This window comes from Fusarium oxysporum, chromosome VII (assembly GCF_013085055.1).
Source record: "Fusarium oxysporum Fo47 chromosome VII, complete sequence".
Classification (NCBI taxonomy): Eukaryota; Fungi; Ascomycota; class Sordariomycetes; order Hypocreales; family Nectriaceae; genus Fusarium; species Fusarium oxysporum.
The window spans coordinates 787,772-809,585 of NC_072846.1; the positions used below are offsets into that span (position 1 = coordinate 787,772).

General features: G+C 47.5%; 6 protein-coding genes across 6 annotated transcripts; 2 read left to right on the plus strand and 4 right to left on the minus strand.

The window, feature by feature from the left end:
• Positions 1 to 280: 280 nt before the first annotated feature.
• Positions 281 to 1,267, minus strand: FOBCDRAFT_227420 (uncharacterized protein; the record flags this gene model as incomplete). The annotated part of the gene is made up of 2 exons (XM_059609750.1): positions 281 to 768; positions 867 to 1,267. Coding segments are annotated over 2 exons (525 nt in total), but the record flags the coding sequence as incomplete, so codon positions are not given.
• Positions 1,268 to 2,820: 1,553 nt separating this feature from the next.
• On the minus strand, positions 2,821 to 6,201 carry FOBCDRAFT_321277 (uncharacterized protein). Its single transcript, XM_059612064.1, has 4 exons — positions 6,134 to 6,201; positions 5,292 to 6,070; positions 4,555 to 5,239; positions 2,821 to 4,503 (listed from the first exon to the last, which is right to left on the minus strand). Exons 2-4 carry the CDS (start codon positions 5,814 to 5,816, stop codon positions 3,029 to 3,031), a joined length of 2,685 nt encoding a protein of 894 aa, XP_059465307.1. The 5' UTR covers positions 5,817 to 6,070; positions 6,134 to 6,201; the 3' UTR covers positions 2,821 to 3,028.
• Positions 6,202 to 6,705: 504 nt separating this feature from the next.
• On the plus strand, positions 6,706 to 8,736 carry FOBCDRAFT_251711 (uncharacterized protein; the record flags this gene model as incomplete). Its single annotated transcript, XM_059610960.1, has 2 exons — positions 6,706 to 7,175; positions 7,473 to 8,736. 2 exons carry the CDS (start codon positions 6,706 to 6,708, stop codon positions 8,734 to 8,736), a joined length of 1,734 nt encoding a protein of 577 aa, XP_059467479.1.
• A 529-nt stretch (positions 8,737 to 9,265) lies between these two features.
• FOBCDRAFT_203964 (uncharacterized protein) lies at positions 9,266 to 11,018 on the minus strand (the record flags this gene model as incomplete). The annotated part of the gene is made up of 3 exons (XM_054705461.2): positions 9,266 to 10,528; positions 10,580 to 10,925; positions 10,981 to 11,018. 3 exons carry the CDS (start codon positions 11,016 to 11,018, stop codon positions 9,266 to 9,268), a joined length of 1,647 nt encoding a protein of 548 aa, XP_054561436.2.
• A 2,423-nt stretch (positions 11,019 to 13,441) lies between these two features.
• Positions 13,442 to 18,256, plus strand: FOBCDRAFT_241613 (uncharacterized protein; the record flags this gene model as incomplete). The annotated part of the gene is made up of 7 exons (XM_059610378.1): positions 13,442 to 14,074; positions 14,130 to 15,398; positions 15,922 to 16,264; positions 16,320 to 16,883; positions 16,952 to 17,087; positions 17,187 to 17,955; positions 18,200 to 18,256. The coding sequence occupies 7 exons, from the start codon at positions 13,442 to 13,444 to the stop codon at positions 18,254 to 18,256; spliced, it is 3,771 nt and encodes a 1,256-aa protein (XP_059467480.1).
• A 1,542-nt stretch (positions 18,257 to 19,798) lies between these two features.
• FOBCDRAFT_227425 (uncharacterized protein) lies at positions 19,799 to 21,462 on the minus strand. The gene is made up of 2 exons (XM_054705462.2): positions 20,696 to 21,462; positions 19,799 to 20,622 (listed from the first exon to the last, which is right to left on the minus strand). Exons 1-2 carry the CDS (start codon positions 21,308 to 21,310, stop codon positions 19,834 to 19,836), a joined length of 1,404 nt encoding a protein of 467 aa, XP_054561437.1. The 5' UTR covers positions 21,311 to 21,462; the 3' UTR covers positions 19,799 to 19,833.
• Between the last annotated feature and the right edge of the window lie 352 nt (positions 21,463 to 21,814).

Sequence of the window (21,814 nt, forward strand, 5' to 3'; positions counted from 1 at the left end):
CCAATCGCGTTGAGATTGAATGCCATTGTGCCGGCGACGTAAGGCATAATAGTTGACCTTGTAGAGTCTTGCAGTAGGTCGGAGCTTTAAATTTGGGTCAGTTTGAAGGGTACGAAGTGCCAGAAGCATATTACCCTCGGAATACTGGCGAGATATCTTTTTTCGTTGTGAATCAATTGATCAAATAAAGAATTGTAAGGTCGAGGGATTTTTGGTGCACATACTTGTTTGGTGCACATACTTGTTTGGTGCACATGCTTATCATGCACGTTATATGATCCTCAGTAAAATGATGTTTTTTTTCAAGTAGATAACTTCAAGCCGGGCCATGAACCGTGTATTCGAAAACCGGCAGTTTGTATGGGTAATTTTCTTTTTTGCTTACCGGTAGGTGGATGTTACCGGTGGGTGGGTACTGCATGGTATGTAACTGACCTTTCAACAACACATTATCTTCCACTCCCGCAATACTGCTTCATCATGACCATTCCAGAGCTCACAATCACTCCTAACACCAAGCCACCAGCGAACTTTCCTCCCAAAACGGACAAGCCTCGCCCGGACGTTTGCGGCACGACAAAAACTTCCCCAAGAAAGGCTCAGTACTTCTCGTGCCTGTCCAAAGCCGTGGTCTGGTGCATGCTAGTCAAGTCCTCGATATATTTCTGCAGCACCTTTTTGTTGCTGTCTAGCTTCTCGTTTCCCTTTTCAGCTGCCTCGATGCGGTTAAAGATGAGGAGTAGCGAGTCCTGCAAAGCTTTCGCATGCCTATGTCCACAGGAACAAATATTAGTTAGCAGTTCAAGCGAGGGCAGCCCTCGGGCACCTTTTAACGTGCATAGGAAGATTCAATAGTCTTCACTAACCGGTGCAATCCAGTATGCATTTCACACTTCAACGCTTCGACCTCTTCGCTCGTCATCCGCGGGCTCATGGCCTGGGTGTCATCCGGTTCAATTGCTGTCTCGAGAGGCTCGCTGGTATCTTGGCCAGGAGCAAGGATGGGCGAAGGCGGCTGGTGCCCTGACAAGGCAACCAGCCCAGTCATAGCTAGAGGTGTAACATCAAGAGCTGATAAATACATAGGATAGCTGGAAACAATTGTGGGGAGGAAACTCATGAGAATTGTGACTGAAATGGAGCTGTCGAATATGGGTTCGTGAACCCAAGGGCTGCGGGGGCTGGGCTCAAGCATAGATGTAATCCGAGGTAAATGACGCACGCTACATGTCGCCGACTTGGAAGTGTTGTCATAGTTGATGAATTTTGGAGTCAGAATGACGTAAACTCTCTGTGGAGTAGATGGTCAAATGGATTGGTTGCAGAAAACTTTTATTGCCTGCATGTACCTTAGGACCGTGATTCCATTAGTTTGAGACGCAAGAGTATGTTCGGCAACAGCAGCGGGGTCGCAGCGGACCAGCGAAGAGCAGGAGGGGCCCCATAGTAGTAGTAGTAGTAGTATTTATTACGCCCGGGAGAACGGACCTCATAGGGCCTGTGGCTACGCTAAGCTATTCACGTATTCCCCGCTTTTCGTCCATTCTACACAAAAGAAAGCCCTACTGCTCTTCCTGTTCTTACTTTTCTAGCCCCGTTTGCCTAGGCGTGTCCCTATGGGGCCCCGGCGTACTCGCGTTTATTAGGTAATATGTTTGAGAGATTTTGATTGGCGGTAATGGAAAAGAACTCTACCCTTGTTAATTAAAGGAACTCTACCCCCTGTAAAGTGGGGCTTATAAAAGAACTCTACTAGAGTTCCTATTGTTATTGACTACTAGACGTCCTTACTCGCATGGAACACGGGGATCCATGATGATTCAGACGTCCAAGCCTTTGTCTACCAGTAAGCTGCGCAGCTACCTAAGCGCCGAATCGATGGTGATGCTGCTTAGTGTGCCAGCAATGCGGTCTTATTGTCAAAGGAGATGGAAGCTCGTCTATATCGAACAGGCTAGTATATGGTCGAGTGTATGGTGGTGCATACTGCCATCTGTGTGAGTAAGAGGGAACCAACAAAGCTTGCTAATCTACTCCAAGTAACGAGTGGGCGCGAATTTGACCTTCGTAGACGAAATTGCCGGGATTGATATCTGTGGGATAAAGTCAGAGACATCTACTGAAGCGATACAAGACCGGAGACGCTGTTGATGCTCCTGGCGGTCCATGAAGGCAGGCGAGAAGGTGACTTGGTCCAGACCGAAACGATGGTTCAGAAATAACGGGAAACGTGTGGTGAGCAGAACGATCATTATAGTAGAAGAACGCTCGTATCTTCTAGGCAATTTTGACCTCCAGGCTCGTTTCAGCATTGTACTAGACGTCTACAGACTACCTTCTAGAAGACGAGATATTCCAATCATCATCAAAGTGAGAACGTCTCTGTAGAGCGATTGGCAAACTTTCTTCTTATTTTGTATCCGTCAAAGGGCTGCTGCAAAAGTCTAGCTGCTGCGTTGAAAATGGCCCTCTTCAAGTCATGCACTTGCGAGTCAAACCCAAGGTTCATCGAGCTGTCCATCTCCCGGTTTGTTGGGGGGCTACGGGCTTCGCGATACCCTAACAAGGAAGATGGAACGATTGTGTTCGATTGCAAGGGTTCTCAAGCGGGTGAAAGGCAATCAGAGATTAAAAACAGAAGGACATGATTTGCACGTTTTAGCATGGCGAATTACAACCTTTTTGCGTGTCCTAGGATTGCGACTCTTATCATCAAACTCGCAATGAACTCGATTAGGAGGATGATAATTAAGGAAGCATCCCTGATGCTTTGTCAGTTTTAAACCTGTAGGATCTCGTCGCTCTCAGCGACGCGTCCATCTCTTTTTTCACATCTACATAAACGATAAGTGAGGCATAACTCGATCAACCTTCATAAAAATCTATTATGTGACAACTGTAACACGCTTGAATCAAGAAAAAGAACCCCTATAGTCACCATTCCGCATCCGTCACCGATCTTTTGTCAATGAGAAACACAATGCTATAACCCCGCAACTGAAATCAATACGAAACATCGACAATATCCTCACTGCTTCTCCATGAGAGAAGCCCAGTGGCGTGCTAAGTGGCTCGAGAAAGAGGCAGGGCGTACGTAATGCTTCCTCTTTGGCTGGCTACAGAAAGGACATGTGTAATGACCCGATTGTATTCGCAGACCATTGATCCCAAGGCTAAGGTTGTGATCCTGCTGATACTTTTCTAGATACTCGGTCAGATCCCGAGGAAGTTTTTTGTACCAATTACCCTTTGGGAGAGTCACGTCGAGCCCGCAGGAAGCCTGTGTATTACATCCGTCATGCGAGTCAGATGTCGGTCCTGCAGAACTGGTCAAGCGATGCTGATCAGGTGTTGTGCTCGAAGACGCTGCTCGAATATGGAACGAGTCGTAGCTCTGGCCCTGAGGGGGAAGAGCAGGCGCATGTTGTGTAGTTGGTCCTTGGCTGGACGATGCTTGAATAGCTGACGATTGAGTGGTAAGTTTGGTCGACAATGGTTGAGTTCGTAGTAATGGTGGTGGTAATGACGACGATGGTGCACTGGTGGTTACCCGGACCGGTGGAGCTGGAAAAGATGATGGCTGATCGGTTAGAGGTGGCGCCTGATTGAAGGGCTCCTGTGATAGATGGCTGTTTACTCCCTGCTCAAGCATAGAGCTGATCGGTGGCAACACAAGCACAGATTTGGAGGCTTCGAAGTTATACAGAGCTCCTGTGTGACTTATATATGGATGACCCGCATCACACGGCACAGGGCGCAGGTGTGGCATGCCGACAACGACGTCTGATGTCTCATTGCTGCTCTTAACCACATTTGGAGCTTGGTGTGCTTGTTGCCCCTCCTCTGTTGTCGGACATGTAGCAGTGATGGTGGGTCGGTTACTGTGAGGACCACCCATCTCAAGTTGGGCATGTTGCTGCGGAACGCAGAGTGGGGCTGGTTGCGTTGGGGCTGCTGATGAAGTGTTTAGGAGGGATGGACTTGATAGGGAAGTGTCTGTTGCGTGGAATTCCGGCGTTTTGATTGGTTCTGTCATCGGTTCGACAGGAAATGACTCTCTTGGTGGCGGATGCGGTGGGCATACAGCGTCGCCAAGAGCTTGCTCTGAACCAGATGATCCAAATAACCCAGCTCTCATGTTTTCCCCCGGGGTAGCGGTCCCATTTGCTCTTTCGTTGCAATGTATTACTACTAAGTCGGCATCGTGGCGAATTTCTTGTGTCGCATTCGAAAGTGCGGTAGTGCTTGCGGGCTCAGAGAGATTACAAGGCTCATCAAGCTGTCGTCTCAGCTCATGACAAACTATCGCGACGGCTCCTAGATCCAGTCGATGCTGTTGTTCCTCTTCGCTTCGAAGATCGGATAATGGTTGTCGCTGAGTGGGGGAGCCATGCGGGGTGATGTGGTCTGAAGGTGAAAGTGGTTGAGTTGCGGGCAAAGGGCTGGATTCCTCTTGATCCTGGTCAGGAACCGGCATCTGAGTTTTGTGAAGCTGACGAGGAACTGAATATGGTAAGCGCTCCAGTCTATCGAGGGAATATATATTCGGTTCACCTTTCAGAGGCGTAAGTGGGTTGTTGTTGGCCACTGTTGATGACCGTTCTGTCGCGTCAGGTGCTTCAGACTTTGACCCGTCCACTCCCTGTTCTGGCGAACGTTTTTCTGCCCGAGTTTTGAGAAATTTGCGAACCGATTGTATGTGAGGAACAAGCGAGTTCTTATTGTTCGCGTCGAAATGTCTCAAATCTCTTGCAGAAACCCAGCCGACGGCGCTTTTGGCGGGAAAGTTTTGACCATCAAAGTACATCACGGGGAACTCACGCTCCGTGACTAGAGATTCGCCATCGTTATATCCCTCCGCCCAGGAAAAGTTACCTTGCTCGTTGCAGTAGCACTTAGGGAGGACCTCTGCTAGGCCGAGACTTTCTATCGAGCCCGAAATGCCGACACTTGGAAGATTCTGCATCGGAAGCAGGAGCACAGCTAACCAGTCTTTGGACTTTCCCCAAAATGCAAGATAGACGCTGCCGGCATCCGGGTTCGTGATACCCTCAAAGTCTTCGCCATTAGTTGACCTGTTATCGCCATATCTCCTGTGTCTATGCCGTGTTCGTCTTTGCGAAGACCTTGTAACTGTAGAAGAGATAATAGAACTGTCAAAGTCGGTACGATGGTCACCTTTGTCGGCTTGACGACGCTTCCTTCCTATGGATTCTGGCGATGTTCTCTTTCGTTTGTTCTATGACAGTCAGTAAGCAATCATGAATGTGGGCGATGCGTTGAGCACTTACGCCTGCGGGAGTTGTCGTCGAACTCAAGTACCTGTCCTCGGGCATTCCTTTAGAAACGTACACTTCTCTGGCGACGATCCCTTGGAGTGTGGTATCGTGTGGCTGACAAGTAAAAGCCACATTGTTGGAGTCTTGCCGCGCAGAATCCTCGCCCGAGGTGCTGTGTAAATATGACTCTATCTTGGTAGGTCCAATAATCTCTAGTAGTTCGTAGCAGAGCGTGTCTACGGTCTCTTGTAACGCCTGGTTATATGCCTTCTCCTCATCCTGTGCGCCGGCCTCATAGTTGATGTCCAGCTCTTTTAACTGACCACCTAACTCCACGATATCGTCTCGGAGTCTTGATTTCTCTGAAGCCGGAGCTAAATCCAAGCTTGTCCATGACTGGGTGATGCGCCCTCGGATATCTGCCGTCCTCTCTTCGTATATTTCAGCCGGAGATTTGGCAATTGACAACCTAGAACTACATCGGACAACTATCTCTTCGACCTTTTTAAACCGATGCAGAATTTCTTCAGGTGCCATTCCGGAATGCGTTCGGGGATGTAAGTGAGTAATCGCGGCGACTGAATCCGAAGGAATATAGCAATAGTTGGAGGCGATGACTGGCTGACTAGCTACAGTTCTCCGGTCGCGCGCTGTAGCGGTTCCTTGGCGCAAGGGAATATCGTCTGATGCCTACGCGAAACGAACGTCGCGCGTGGTCAGAAGTGAAAGGGAGGTTTAATTGTCATTAGATGTTTGACTAGAAAGCTCCCGGGTAATCGTTAGATTGGAGGCTGGGAATTGTTAGATACGCGAGTAGGGTTAATATCCAATTAAAATAGGGTTAATTTTCACACTTGAGGATCAATCTAGTCCCCAGGAGCTCGTCCTTCTTCTTCTGTCTCTGTTCTGTCCTTTTAGGTGTTTTCCCCGCTACCCGGTATTGATATATCCAGGGACCCACAAAATACGTGTTTCTTTTATCGAGGCGCTATCACTAATCCAACAGGAATGGGCTCCACTTTCGTTTATCACAATATTATTCTTGTATCCAGAAAAGGAGGGGGAATTGAACCAACCCCTCCCTGGATAACCCAGCAACGTGCACGGGCCAGATCTGTTGTAATTCGTCGAATTACCACCACGACTGCGTACAGTAGTAGTAGTAGTAGGGTCGTCCAGGTTGGCACGGACGAAAATTATACAATGCGGCGGGATTTAGTTCAACCTTCGTACAGTAGGTATCTTTTTACGGTGGTGATGATGTTTCGTGCACAGCCTTACTCACCTCGCCAATCAGCGGCCTTTTCGCGTCTGACAAGCATCACGTGCTTGGAAGCCCCCGAGTGGTGTATAAAATCAGATCGCAAGTTGCATGTGAATTTCAGCCTGATTCTCTCAAATAATATCACTATAATCTCCAATCAGTATGGCACAGCGTCTGTGTGCTGCGTGTTCGCGCTTCGCAAAAGACTTTGCTGAGGCAGAAGAAAAAGTCTCGTTTCCCCGCGCTCAAACCCTTGCCCCCAACATCCATGCTCTTCGAAAATCAGCGCAGAATGACTGCCAGCTTTGCCAAATTATCTACCAGTCATATTTCTTTAACACCTTTGTATCCTGGTCAGAGGAGAAGTTTCCCATTCACCTCCAGACATGGTCTTATAGCCCTCTCCGCGACGACCGGCTGCCTTCACCTGGTCAAGACCCAATAAAGCCAGAGTTGTTGTCAATTGGTGTCGGAAAGACAATAGAAAGTAGTGTATGGCATGGTGAACCACTGATCGTGAATAAGGAAACAGAAGGATTAGTCAAAGCTCGCTCTTCGCGCACCTCGAGTTCTGTCGCCGATCTGTCTTCAGATGAAGGCGTTGAAAAGGCTGTTGCATTAGCCAAAGAATGGTTAGCAACTTGTTGCACCAATCACACCAAGTGTTGTATGTCTCCTGACAATCAACATCTAGCACAGACATTACCAACAAGAGTAATTGACCTTGGCTCTAAGGACGAAGAACTTGCCCCAAAGCTCTTTATACCGACTCATCCCCTTCAGGATATTAAATATGTTGCTTTGAGCTACGCATGGGGATCTGGTCACGACTTCGCAAAGACTACAGCGTCCAATCTCGATGAGATGACCAGATGTTTGCCCTGGGATAAGCTTGCAAAGACAATACAGGATGCCATTATATTCACGAGGAAATTATCGATCAGATACCTATGGGTCGATGCCCTCTGCATCTTGCAAAGCGAAGGACCAGATGATGCACAACATAGAGCTGACTGGTCCTATGAAGCCGCTAGATTTGGCCAGTACTATCAAAACGCCACCTTGACAATCGCGGCAACCGGGGCTATATCATCCAGCGAAGGGTTATTCCTACGAAGACCGGCACTTGAGTTTGACCCAGAGCCGGTTATTCTCAAACAAAACACGAATAGGGGCGAGACTAACGTCTTTATCATTCAACCACCGACTCCATTATGGGGTCCAGCCATACGAAATGCTGCTCTTCAAACCAGGGGATGGGCTATCCAAGAAAGAGTCTTATCAAAGAGGATACTACACTTTGGCGCAAGTTATTTGCTATGGGAATGCCATGAAAGCCGGGTTACAGAGACGAACCCGGGCGACACCGACTCTCTTGCCTATAGCGATACAGGCGAAGACTTTATTTCTGCCTTCAAAGACATGGATAACCGCCAGGAAGATGACATCATGAGATCTTGGTACCAATTTATAGATGTTTACTCTTCGACGAACTTTTCTTTCCATACAGACAAGCTCCCAGCTTTGTCAGGAATTGCGACTAGGATCAAAGACCGCTTTCCACAGGACTACATCGCGGGAATATGGGAGTTGGCTATTCCAGAAGGACTGGCCTGGATGGCCCGGGAAACGGAAGAGCCGGACCCGGGCTCTGATCTACCATCATGGTGTTGGGCCACCAGACGGTCCGTTTCGTTCTTCTTCGTATGGGACAACAACGATTGGAATCCAATGATACAAGTCAAGTCCTGGTCAGTCACGACAAATGGTCCGCAGACATCGGGTCAAATACTCCAAGCAAGATTGATTATTAGTGGCATTTTCAAGGGAATAGATTTATCCGACCCAAGCCTGATTTTCAAATTCGGTTACAAGACCGATGCTGAATGGACAGACAACGTCACAAGCCTTACTGCTTTAGACCCTGGGTTCTCAGTGGATCGGCTTGTATTCATTGATGACGCGAGGTCTATTAAGACTATTGCCAACCATCACCCTTGCCTCTTAATCGGAAAATCACATGTTCCTTTATCGGATGTTACAGGGAAAACATTGGTAGGAGTTGCGCTTATATTGGAGCCCACAGGCCGTGTGGGAAGGTTCCAAGAGTATAGAAGAATTGGACTTGCATCTCTCTCCTTCATGGAATACTGGGCTGATGTTAAAGATATGAGAACAGTTGAGCTTGTATAGATCCCGCGAGGAGTTTTAATTCTTATGTGCTGAATGATGATGCTAAAACAGCTGATTGGAAACGTTCTGAAGACTAATTATCTAAGTTTGAACTTGGAAAGTGCCAAGTCGGCGGTGTACAATGCTATTTGCTTTAATTCTATCCCATTACAGTCTTGGAGCAGTACACACAGTGTGTGTACTGCTTAGAGCTGCAATTGCCTACTGGAGTAATATACATAACATAACATAACTTGTTGCCATTGAGTGCACGGGTGAACGGGATGTAATTTCATGAAAGTAATGACGACAAGGGTTTGGTGCACGGACGAAAAGTGTGTAATTTAGTAAATTACAAGCAGCCCTTGGTACAGTAGGCTTAAAAGAACCAGACTTTGTCGTATGATCAAGCGCCATGACAAAAAGAATGTATTACGACGCAATTCCGAGGAAATTGGAAGGACGTCTAGCGTGCACGGACCAGAACATGTGCATTGCGTCGCAATGTTCGCGACAATCATTGTAGTAGGGTTTTTAAAGGCTTCAATTGTTAGCTAATCTTTGAGTCACTGTATAACTTCTCTAATGGTGCTACAACGCATTGATAGAACTCTATCCTGAAGTCCTTTTTTGTAAAATCTGGGGGTGAGTGGAAGCCACAACGCAAACATCGATCAACCACTGCATTCCACTCGGGTGCATTGTTAAGTATGACAGCTTTCGACAGTCTTTCCGCTGTATTGAACTCAGTTAGGTCCTCGGAAACTCTATGGTCGTCAGCATCCTCTTGTGTCTCAAGTGTTGCTACAGTGGATAGTTCCACCAATGTAGCTCCGAGTCGGAATATTGCTTCGTTTCGAATGACCATCTGGCGAGTAGTTGTTGCCTTAGGCTGTGATCTTCTAGTTATTGCGGATGAGGGAAAGGCCTGCATGACAAATGTGCATTCTTTAAAGGCCATTTTTGAGTTCTTTGGTAGGATATGTATATCCTCAGTGGACCACCAATCTCCGAGCCATGAAGTTGCATGTAGTTGAAGAAGAGAAGAAGCTAGTAGGAGGGCCAGCTCGTATCTGTCAGCAACCTCGTTGCCAAAGGTATAATTCGTGCTGAGTGTACCCTTGTTTGAGAGTAAATTGTGAAGACTGATTGTATTCCTGGGTTGTTCCAAAGCGACAGGATGCTTCGGCAGGTGGATATAATGTTTGTACTCTTCCTGAAGTATAAACCCAATGCAGCGGGCTACGGGTCGACATGAAAGTTGCTTGAGCTCTTTGCAAAGACCCTTGATTTGTGTTTCCACTTTAATACTGTTCACAGCGTTTGTACCTCCTGTGGCGAATGCAACACCACCTGGAGATCGAGTTAGACTTGCTGACAGATCACCATCTGCAAGTGCTTCAAACTCCGCATTCTGCCAATAAGTGTTACTAACCGACTGAATGCTATCATCCGTTTGAGGCATCTTGAAAGACAAGTTGAATCTATGAGGTCCTTTTCTTGTAACTACTCGATCTTCGAGCTGGAAATAAGTGGTGTGAGAGTTGACACAGCAGCAAAGCCATCCGGAGCAAAGAGCGCTATGTAAACTCATGGCCGCCCGCCTAATAGAGACCCAGTAGCTTGGGTCTGCCTTCTTCGACTGAAAAGGTGTTGTGTGTGCCAGTAACGATATTCCTGGGGTCATCTGCTCCAACTTCGTGTTGTATTTTTCGATATCTTCGAGTAGTTGCTTGTGTTTGCTGTGTTTTATACACTTCTTAATCTTATGCCATGTCTTCTGGTTCTCGTATTCCGTCTTCTCGTACCATTGCTAGGATGACTGTGAGTGAGTCTCTTATAGGATGAATTTGTCAATTCTTACCTGCTGTTTACCCATGCCAACTACCTTCCCCAGCTTTTCCAGCTTCTCCTGGATCTGTTTCATCGTCTCCGTATATGCATGATAACTATGACCGAGTCTGTTTCTCAGTCTCCTCTCGAGACCTTGATTCAATGCCCTTTCCCATTCTTCCTTAGTAGTCTTGTCTAAGAAATCTTCCAGGTCCTTGTCTTCAACTAGACCTCTTAATAACACACTACAGGAGTGTCTGAACCTTGAATGTTCGGCATGTAGCGACACGATAAGATCGTTCATGGCAATTTTATGATGTAACAACACCTGTGCATCGTTCTCGTAAAACTTTAAGCCCTTAACGACAAAAGGTATTCTGGGCCCATTCCATGTAGTTAGTATTGTTCGCGTTGTCTTTCTGGCATACTTACACGCCAATTACAAGTCCTACTATTTCGAAACCAGACATTTTCTCAGTGCCTTACAGGCAGAAATGTGTTTGTCAGATGGATCGAAACCTGTGCTGCCGCTGATAAAAAGAGGACGGAGCGCCGTACAGTTAAGTGATGGTTTTGTCAGAGCCTGATTATGATAGCGAGGGGGGGGGGGGGGGTTGAAAGTGCATTGGGAACCCTCCATTGTAAGCATCGAAGCGCTGTGGCGTTCCTGCAATTCCTCGTGGCACTGATTGATTGGCGTTGGTCAGCATCTGTTGGTTCCAGAATGGATCAGCCGCATATTTTACTGGAAATGGTGGTTCCAGAGATAAATCCCCTTTCTTCCAACGCAAGCCCCATAGCATGAGGCATTTCTTACAGTCAGCCCAGCTTCATACTCTTCCCAAAAAAATGGCCTCTATTAACTATTGCTATCTCCAGTGTGCAGCCTCCTTTACTCACTTGATCAACACCCTAAAAATACCAGCTCGTGATATCGCAGACCTAATCCCTCTAAGAGGTATTGAGAACGAACATGCGCGCTTCAATGTATGGGCTGGAAGTGTCGGGGCAAAACATCCCCCTCACAAGCGGATTTCGCTTGACTACCGCCTCAGAGATTCCAACTTTTATACTGTTCGGGTTATGGATATACTGCAGCGACTAGACAGTACTCTCAACACTGGTACGTCAGTCGTATCATTTTTATAATATTTCTCAACTGATAAGCCATAGCGACCCAGGTAATAAGTGGCGAACGGCCATTGTTCGAAAATATTCGCTCCAAGTTTGACCAACAGCGAGACGCTGACTCAGACCGATCATCTATAACTTCAACATCCGAAAGCTCTTGTTCTGATGAAGCTGATATGCTAACCCCTGAGCGGCAAATGTCTGCCTTATACGAATCGATCAAGAACTCAGTCAGACGTCTGTACTCGCTCGCGATGGTCATTAGACAGCCAGTAGCAACAGACAGATTATCACGAGCATCCAGGATATCCGTCGGCCATTTTGTTTCGTTCGATCAACACCACATCACTGAATGTTTTCCTCACGCTTCCCCGGTTCTAAAAAAACGGCTAGCAAATGCCATTACTCGTCGCCGTCAGTTGCTAGTATACAACGAGCAACATTACCACAAATCTTCAGAGCCTCAAGCATCAGAAGAGTTGACAGACACAGGTTATCTAGCTCAACCGGGCTTGCAAAACAAAGAGCCCGAACAGAATCTCCAGCCTCCTCGGGCGGTCGCAGAATGCATGGACCATCCGGCCAAAGACACACTAAGCTATGCCCCAACTACCTCTAAAGGAAGCATTTTGGCGAGTACGGAAGCGACCAAGTTTGTTACTCCAATTGATGTTCAGTCAGAGATTGGAACTATTTCTACTTTCTGATTCACTGGCGCAGACAGAGAAACTCTTCAATTACCTCTGCGCCCGCAAGACGACAATGGCGAAACACTCGAGCAATTCCTCTGTCCACTGTGCTATCACCTGATTGAAGTTAAAGGCGTAAGAGCCTGGACGTTCGTAAATATCTTCAAGGGCTATCATAAGCTTGCTAATGTAACGTAGGAGACACGTTTTCCGCGATCTTCAAGCATATGTATGCACTTTCGATAACTGTGAGGCACCTGATGCATTGTTTGAGACTCGGCAGGACTGGATCCAACACGAGTTTGAGAATCACCGTCGAGAATGGCACTGTAACTATCCGACGCATAAGTCCTGTGGCAGTGAGACAGAGTTCATTGATCATATGAGAGGCCTGCATGAGTTACACCTTCCAGAGTCCCAGCTTCTCTCGCTAGCCAAGTTATGTGAGCGACCTAGCTCAGCTCATACTGTTATCTGTCCTTTATGCACAGATGGTTACCACGACGTTGAAAATGGATTTGAGCGCTTCAAGCCTTCGTCAACTGTGAGACAGGCCAGTGATCATAATTTTCCTAAATCTTTGAAAAACGGTGAATATCCAAGAATCTACACCTAAGCACGACACTAAACTAAAATGTCTCAGAGACGTCAGATATAGCCAATCTACCCGAAGGAACTTTCACCAAAGACAAAGATACCCTTATAAAGGTGACACCTTGGGTGGCCTCGTTACCGAACGCGTACGAAACAGAGGGCAATTTGACCCACATGCTTTCGAAGAACCGCAACAGGCTCATCCTACCATCACCCAAAGAGGACCTTCCTTTATCCCTTCAAGCGACTTGAAGCGTCATATCGGTCAGCATCTAGAGCGGCTCGCTCTATTTGCGATCAATAAATCCAAGTTAATGCCAGATGATGGAAAGTCAGCTCATACCGAGGATGCAGTTGCGAGGTCAAAGTCAAGCTTCGAGTCGTTGCAATCTCTCCATAGTCTGAATAGTGATGAGAACCAGGATAATGATCAAGCGGAAGACACCTTCACTGCAGAGTTCGATTCCACGCTTGGTGGGATGGCTTCTGTTTGGAACTTTCTCACCACGTTCTCCTCAACCGAGGTTGACAAGACGAAACTCAATCAATTCCGCAACACCGTTCGACATTTGCTCGAGAATAGCGTAATCAGCGAAGCAAAGTTTCTCCCCGAGAGTGAGATCAAAAAGCTTGTGACGCCAGCCAAGATAAAACTATTGTTGCCAAATGCCAAGTCAGAGTTGGTAGACTTTATCTGCAGGGATGCAAAAAAGCTCTTCATGACTGCATCATTGCACCATGGTAATCTTCATGATATCATGAGTACTTTCAAGTATCATGGCATGACAGATGAGAACCTCCCAATCCGCGATCTCACCTCGGAAGATAAGTATTGCGACATTCACACTGAGGGGCTCCAAAGAGTCTGCAGCCATGACAAAGCTTTGGAAGCTTTTCATCGCTGGGATTCTCACGATGTCTGGACCTTTTACAATGATCAATGGACCTTTTGCGCGCCAATACTCGATATGGAATGCTCTTCCCAAGAATTCCACGCGAAACATGTACTCCCTTTTATAGAAAAGGGTACTACCCAGAAGGATGGCCATTTCAGCACGGTCTGTGAGGCTGTAATTCATCCTAGCCATCAAATTGGTCGCGGGTCATCCAAGGTGAGTTCCCGCTATAGCCATATAACTACGAAGACCATAGCTAACACCTCAACAGTCGAACACAGATCAGACACCTGTTGCTCTGAAAGAATTGAAAAACCTGAGCGAGCCCAACTATAACGTACATGTGTCTTGGCTGAATGAAGCAAATGCCCTCTTCCAGATTGCCGAGCTTCGTCACAAGCATCTCATCAGTCAGGCCACTGTCTTCAAACAGGGGGAAAGAAGATTCATCATGCTCGAGTGGGCTGATGGGGGTACTTTACGGGATATTTGGCAGAGAGAGTCTCACGACAGATCTATCCTAGATGGTAACAAGGTCATGAGAGTACTGGAAGAACTGACTGGCCTTGCTAGTGCGCTCTCGACGTTACACGGCACTAACACTAGAACAGAGACTGGAAAGGCGACATCTACTGATCGCATAAAGGATCAGGCTGGTTCGAGATCCAAAACAGTCCCCTCCCAGGGTCAGAGTAATCGTAATGCCAATCGCTTGACTGTTCCAAAAATACGTTTCGAAGGAATAAGCTCGGATGACGAGAACGACTCCAGCGATAACGCCGAAGAGCAGCATTGGCGCCATGGAGATCTCAAGCCCGACAATATCCTCCATTTCAAGGATGAAAATTCTCCCTGGCTAGGAACGCTCAAAATTGCTGACCTTGGCCTCGCCAAACAACATGCATTTGCCACTACCCAGAGACAAGATCCGACACAACAGAAATACACAACCTCGCACTACGAAGCACCTGAGGTTATCACCACCCTGAATGCTCGAGTGCCTAGGTCTCGCCGATATGATATATGGTCTATGGGTTGCATCATATTTGAGTATGCGATTTGGCTTCTGTACGGCTATGATGAGGGACTGAGAAGATTCTACAACGAGGGGAAAGATATCGACCCGTATCGAGAAACACTGTACTTTACAGCCGATCTGACTACCAGGGTAGCTCAAGTGAGTGACGCGGCGCGAAGTTGGATCAGCCATATTTTGGAAGTCGACCCGGAATGCAACCGAGCGACGCCAAGCGTGATCAAAGACCTCATTGTGTTGGTCAGGGATAAGCTTCTTGTTGTTGATCTACCCAAGGAAAACATGAGTCAGGACGGCATTAAGCGATGTCGTGCTAGTGCAGACGACTTGGAAAGGATCCTGAAGAACATCAAGAGAACAGCCATTGACGATGAACACAAGGGAGGCAAATACCTGTCTTCGGGTAAAAGTCGCAACGGAGTTTCTCCCCCTCGTCCACAGCAGGTTCGAAGGCAAAGCTTATTATCAACGAGTTCAGGCTCGACCTCGAAACAATCGAATCTGGTACGACTTTTTGTCTGACTACTTATGGGATATGCTGATATCAAATAGGATGTAGGTAGATTGACGGCGAAACGAAAGTCGCAACAGTGATTGCGAACTGGTCTCGATCGCATCTCGCATTATAGACTGTAAGTAAAAACTGAAAGGGCAGATTTGGTCAGCGATCGAAGCTAATCTTGGGTTTAGTACGTAGGTCTTATTCCCATGAGAATGTCTTCTTGACAACGGCACTTATCATTTATCCTGATATTTTATAGAGCGTTAGTGAGAATACTTCCTGAGCGTCTAGTGAAAATAGAAGGGCTAGCGTAGATTCATTTTGCAGCATGTAAGCAAGATTCAACAAGCGTCTAATGTAATTGTGTTGCGAGACTAACTAAGAAATTCGATTTAAATCAAGATTGTGAGTTTTAATCATGACTCTTGGGAAAGAACCTTTGTCTAATTGATATCAACTTTCTCTACGCAGGCAGTAAGCAAGGGAAAACTCTATCAAATACTATAATAAATCTAATCTGAACAGTTCAATGACACTTGGAACCGAATGGAGGACAAGTCTCTTGCTCTTGGGGTCCTTAAACGTCACAAAGCCGCAATCATACATAGTTTTTCTATGTCTCAGAAAACAACAAATTTGTGTGAGGGATGTAAAAAGTTTGATTTCTGGAGCGGCGAACCTATAATGAGGGAGAATCTCGCGACTATGAGGTCTAAGATCCATCATTGTGAACTTCATAGAATTGTTTTCCGTTATTTTCTATCAAAGTCTTATAACGACCTGGACACAAAGGATATTTGGAGACCTGACACCTCTCTTTTCATGGACAGAATGAAAATGCCCTTACTGTCACTTTTCAAAATTTCAGGTAGATATACACATTCCCAGACCCAACACTGATTATACTTGTCTTTTGAAAGCAGATAACTCAAAATGGAACGGATCATACTCTGATGATATCCACCTTGGACTGCCCAAGCTTTTCAAACCCGGCACTCCCCCGTTCTACGACTTGCTTATGACTTGGATTCAAGATTGCGACTTAAATCATCCCCAATGTCGTCCCGCAGACAGATCAGGCGTTCAAGTACCGACTCGCCTCATTGACGTTGGTCAAGGTGATGACAGAGACTCAAAGGTTTACCTTCGTGAAGGAGCGAGAGAGTTGTGTCATCCAGAGACTGAGCTGCGATATGTTGCACTGTCACATCCTTGGGGTAATGGGGAAGAGCACGACCATTTTTGCACCACAAAGGAAAACCTTGACAGTCGACTACGTCTCGGCATTGATATCAAGCACTTTCCGAGCACATTCAAGCATGCAATCGAGGTAACTCGGGCGCTTAGTGTCCCGTACCTCTGGATTGATTCACTGTGTATCGTGCAAGGACCTGACGGGGACTTTGACACGAAAGCAAAAAGGATGGAAGCCTTCTTCAGCTCTGCATACTGTGTCATTGCCGCAAGCCGCGCCAACGGAACTTCAAGTGGCTTTTTGTGGGAAAGACCCGAGCGCGAAGTGGCGAGACTGGACAGATATCTCCCGATGATTCAGTATATGTTTGTGAGGCCATCAATGATTTTCAACACGATGTGATAGAAGGAGCCTTGAATAAACGCGGGTGGGTCCTACAAGAGCGTGCACTTGCTCCAAGGACAATATACTTTACTGAGAATCAGACATACTGGGAGTGTGGTCAAGGGGTGCGCTGCGAGACATTAACAAAGTTGACCAAGTACGTTACAAGCCTAACTCCATATGGCCTTCGTTGCTGACCTGAACCCTGTAGTAGCCAAGCATCGTTTCTTACAGATTCAAACTTCCCCAAGTTGGCTATGAGGTCAACCAGAGGAGCAAAAGTTCGATTCTATGAGTCATTGTACAAACAATACTCGAATCTTGATTTTACAAAGATACATGATCGGCCCATAGCGATTGCTGGGCTAGAACAACGGCTGGTCAGTGCCTTCAAGACCGAAGGAGGATATGGCGTATTCAATGGAGCATTCTTCGGACGCAGTCTATTGTGGATGAGAGATACAAAGCGAAGTGATGGCCTGAAGTTAATTGAATTTCTCCGAGACCAGAAGTTCGCAGTCCCAACCTGGTCATGGACAGCATACGAAGGACCAATCACATACTTGGAAATCCCTTTTGACCATGTCCGACGGACATATGAGACCGCAGAAGGAAGGATCCAATCGCCTTGGGCTACCAGGGACTCAGATTCTACTTCAGGTTCCCTGCATACAGGAGAATTGAATGGAAAGATTGACCTCACTGCTCAGGCGTGGGAGATATCAAACCTACCATTGGCCGAGGCGCAGAGTAAAATCATCTACGATGAAGGAACACCGCCACCGAGCGAACATATGCTATGTGTCATTGTTGGGAGCGAAAAGTCAAAGGTCGAAGTTCGTGGTACCGAAGACCTTGAGCATTATGTCTTGCTAGTTGCACCATTTGATCATTCCAGCGACGGCCTTTACCGAAGGGTGGGTGTTGGCCGATTATTGGAAAGTTGGATCGACATGCGCAAGCCTGGCTTAAGAGTACCGGTACCTCTTATATGGCGGGCTAGATTAGCTACAGTCATTATACCTGCAATATAGATATCTACTCTCTTTATAACGCAGGGAGTAGAGTATTAGCCTGGGCGGATTCGTATTCTGATGTTCTAACTCATGCAATAACATGGCCGACAAGAAACTCATACAGACATTGAAGGACAGCTAACAAGTCTCCCTCCCTCCCTTACGGTTTAGTTTTTTAGAATGCTGCGCTAGGCTCTATATGAATTAGCGGCGATACGCTTCTGAAAATGGATGGATCTTGACCACGAAATTCATGATTGGCTGAATGAGTGCCCCATATATCCAAAAACGGCCACATCTTGACCGCTAAATTCTGATTGGCTACAATGCTTGGGGCCGACGACGAGGTCAGCAGCTTCCAAGACGAATATACTGACAACCAGCTAAGAGAACTTATGGAAACATGAGCAGGGCAAGTTTCAAGGTCCTACTATGTGGTTTTATATTATGCTAATCAGTTTTACTTTACATTCTGTGTCTAGGTTGAGTCGGTTTGTATATGATGTTCAGTCTCTATCATCGAATCAGCCAATGATCTCGCGCGAACGCGTAGAGGAGTACAATGCCAAACTTATGGTATTCCAGGCAGCAGGATCCTTCTTGCTATTGGCTCGAAAACACCGCATCCTGCCTGTTTTATCCGCCTTGGCTGCTGCGGGGAGACAAGCAACTCATGGTCTTCGTATCGTGTCAGGTAAGACAAGAAGCTCAGTTACAACCAAGACCTGCAATGTAGCAGCAAGCTTCTTTCTTCTTTTACGGCACCTAAATAACGAAGGTCATCTTTTGAATCGTTCAAGCCCCACGGGTAGTAGGCTCTAAGCAATCACCACGATCACCACGGGGCGGGCCGGTTTGCCAAGAACGATTTGATCTGACAAAGCGTGCGGGATAAGCGATGGGTTTCACCTGCTTACTACTGCAACCCTTTAGTACAACTACAGCCAATAATTTCAAATCCGGTCGCACTTGCGGCTGAGTCAACAGTTTCTCCTTTTACTGCCCCCGCCATGATTTCTTACTCCGTAGCATACGTCTTCAAGAGAGTTGCGCCTTACCCCTCCCATGCTAGCTATCGCACCGCCAAGCTGAACAAACGGTTCCCCGCCGACCAAGCGCAACCGAGGGTCAGACATCCATGTGTGCCCGCCACGGCTTGATTAGCTGTCTACGATTAGGCACCTGTCTGGTGTGTGCTCCTGTCTGCCTGCTTGTAAGACTCGACCCCTGCGACGGGCTGTTGTGGTTGCAGCCGGTCAAACCAGCCGTCAATGGGGTGTTCGACAAGGGTTTCCATTGAAACCAATAACCAGCAATGCTGGGGAAGGCGCACGCGCTAAGTATAAGATTGTAGAAACGTGCAAGGACTGAAAAATGCTATCAGGTGCCAATACCAGTGGGTATTGGTATAGCAAGGTGATGCTCTGACAATCAAGGAGTGACCTTGAATGACTCCGCCGGGACGGATGAACCTGACCGACGGGCCTCTAGAGGCAGAAGGGGGACCTGGTGGAGCATCGCAAAGCCGCCGGAGCGAGCTCGACCCTAAAGGTGACGACGTAGGAGAATGTTGATCCCCATGTGAGTGAACATGAAATTGGTCACAAGACGTCTAGCCAGCAGACGACAGCTTCGACAATGAACGTGCCATGCGGAAAACCTTGCACAAGACATTGGTACCAGTCTTAAACCTGAGTCTCGGTGGTTGGATGACAGCCTCTCTTCCTGGAAGTGTAGTAACAACGATGTATTGCTGTGTTAGCAGCGCGGTGAATCATGGCCGCACTCTGATTGCGGCGGTTGATGGTGAAGCTCAAATAAGTATCATTTATGTTATCTATATCATGAAACGACCAAGACATCCGAAACAAACGTCGGCCAGTAATCCTCTAAAATCCACCGCCTCAGCCGCCGCAGCCCCAAGATCAATGAATAAATCGCCAGCTCTGACTCTGTCCCGCCGAGCCGAACCCCCTTCAACAGCACCGACTTGCCATTCTCGTCCAAGATGCTCGCAACGAACTGCCAGTCGTGTCCCTGAACGATGATGCCCGGGAGGAACTTGATAAATCGTAACGATCGGCTGCGATTGTGTTGAAGACTGCGCCACTGGGCAGATTGCCAGGTTCCTATCTGCAATGTTGCATTGTCGCGTTCTATATTGGGACGCTTAGTCTCGATAGAGAGCGCGATCGGTCGTTTGCAGAGGTCCCCTAGGTCGGTGTGATTGATCGATTGAGCCGGTCGTGTTTGGCAGATGTCTTCGATGGCTTGTTCCTCTGCGCTTCCCATTCCAGGTCTGTAAAAGACACAGAAGTCTACCATCTTGGATGGCGCTTCTCGAGGTTTATAGGCATGGATGATCTGCGCGGCTTGAGAATACCGAAAGTCAACTGGTCCATTGCTCACAAATCGGTTAATTCGGAAGGCCTGCTCGAGGATCGGGGCGTGGATTTCTCCATTCCAGGAAGCCTCGCATTCCCGGTTGAGCTCGCATTCGTCGGCGCGCTTCATCAATGCTTGTACCCAGTCGATTGGCGGCAAGTCAGTTGCGATGGCTTCTGTCTGCGCTCGTGTGGCTTCGTCTCGGTCGAATGCGAATCGTGGTATTTCAGAATCGGCGTGTCGCAGCTGCATTATTGGTATTAGAGAAGGTGAATGCAAATGCTAAAGTGAAGATTGGCAATGTAGCACTGGGACATACCTCATTCTCGAGCGAAGCTGGCAAAATGCCATCCCCTAGACCGATGTCGCGGAGCTCGCACCGTAAAGCATTAAGGGATTCAGGGTAAGTGTCTAGCCGGAAACTGCCCATTCTGAATCCTGTCTGGTTTATTTCGGCATTGCGGATTTGTCGCGAAGGAGATGATCGGCTTGATACCGATTTTGGACGTTTCAAGACAGGTGCTGAATGGCTGGAAGCGCTCGATGTCCACGACTGGCTGTCGTGGCTGGAATCAGCCGAGAATGGAATCCATTCTGCAGTTTGAGTTTGTTGGAAGCGGCCGGGGCGTGGAGTGATTTGATCGTGTGCTTCGTCCGGTTGTGCAGTGGATAAAGTACCGTGAGCACGGTTGATAGGGTCCTCGGGATCTCGTGGTCGCTTCAATAAGGATGGAGGCATGTCGGCCACGGTCCTTGAGAGCTCCGAAGGCGGTGGCGATGGAAGCTTGTGTCGATTAGTGCTGAGCTTCCGTCGCTTGCGCTGCCGACCTTCGTAGTCGACTCGGCCGGACTCGGTCGGGAGGGGAAGAGGATCGTGCTTCAAGTCGGTGATGGATGAAAGCCAGCGTGCGACGTCGGCCTCTGTCGAGTACATTCTGTGCGCTCAACAAAACAGAGCCATCAGGTGATTGTTGGCGACAAGGTTACCAGTTTCTTCGTGTCGGGACCGTAAGTTGAAGATTGACCAGTTCGGCACGAGATGGGGCGGGCCTGATTATTGTGGTTTGTCGCCCTGCCAACAAGCTTGTCTCCGCATTGTTCTAAAGTCCGTGCTTTCCGCAATGCTCGTTGCTTCTTCTCTGATGTCCCACTTTTATCTCAATTGCGTCGTAATGTGCCTTACGTAAGATCTAAGGAGGGGTAATTTTGCACTAGCTAAAAATGGACGAATTTTGCCCGTGAAATTCAGTGATTGGCTAAATGGGGGCCCCATATATCCGAAAATGGATGGATCTTGCCCGCAAAATTCACTAATTGGCTGAATAGGTACCCCGTGTATCCACTAGATTCTAATTGGCTGTAATACTCGGGGGTCTACGACGAGGTCAGCAACTTCGAAGACAAATATACCAACAACCAGCTAAAAGAACTTATGGAA

Coding starts and splice junctions, on each gene's coding strand:
- FOBCDRAFT_321277 (XM_059612064.1), bottom strand. CDS start 5,816: ATGGCACCTGAAGAAATTCTGCATCGGTTTAAAAAGGTCGAAGAGATA. Junction 5,240..5,291: donor CGACGACAACTCCCGCAGGC/GTAAGTGCTCAA, acceptor TGACTGTCATAG/AACAAACGAAAGAGAACATC. Junction 4,504..4,554: donor CCCACTTACGCCTCTGAAAG/GTGAACCGAATA, acceptor TACCATATTCAG/TTCCTCGTCAGCTTCACAAA.
- FOBCDRAFT_227425 (XM_054705462.2), bottom strand. CDS start 21,310: ATGTACTCGACAGAGGCCGACGTCGCACGCTGGCTTTCATCCATCACC. Junction 20,623..20,695: donor CAGCTTCGCTCGAGAATGAG/GTATGTCCCAGT, acceptor CCAATAATGCAG/CTGCGACACGCCGATTCTGA.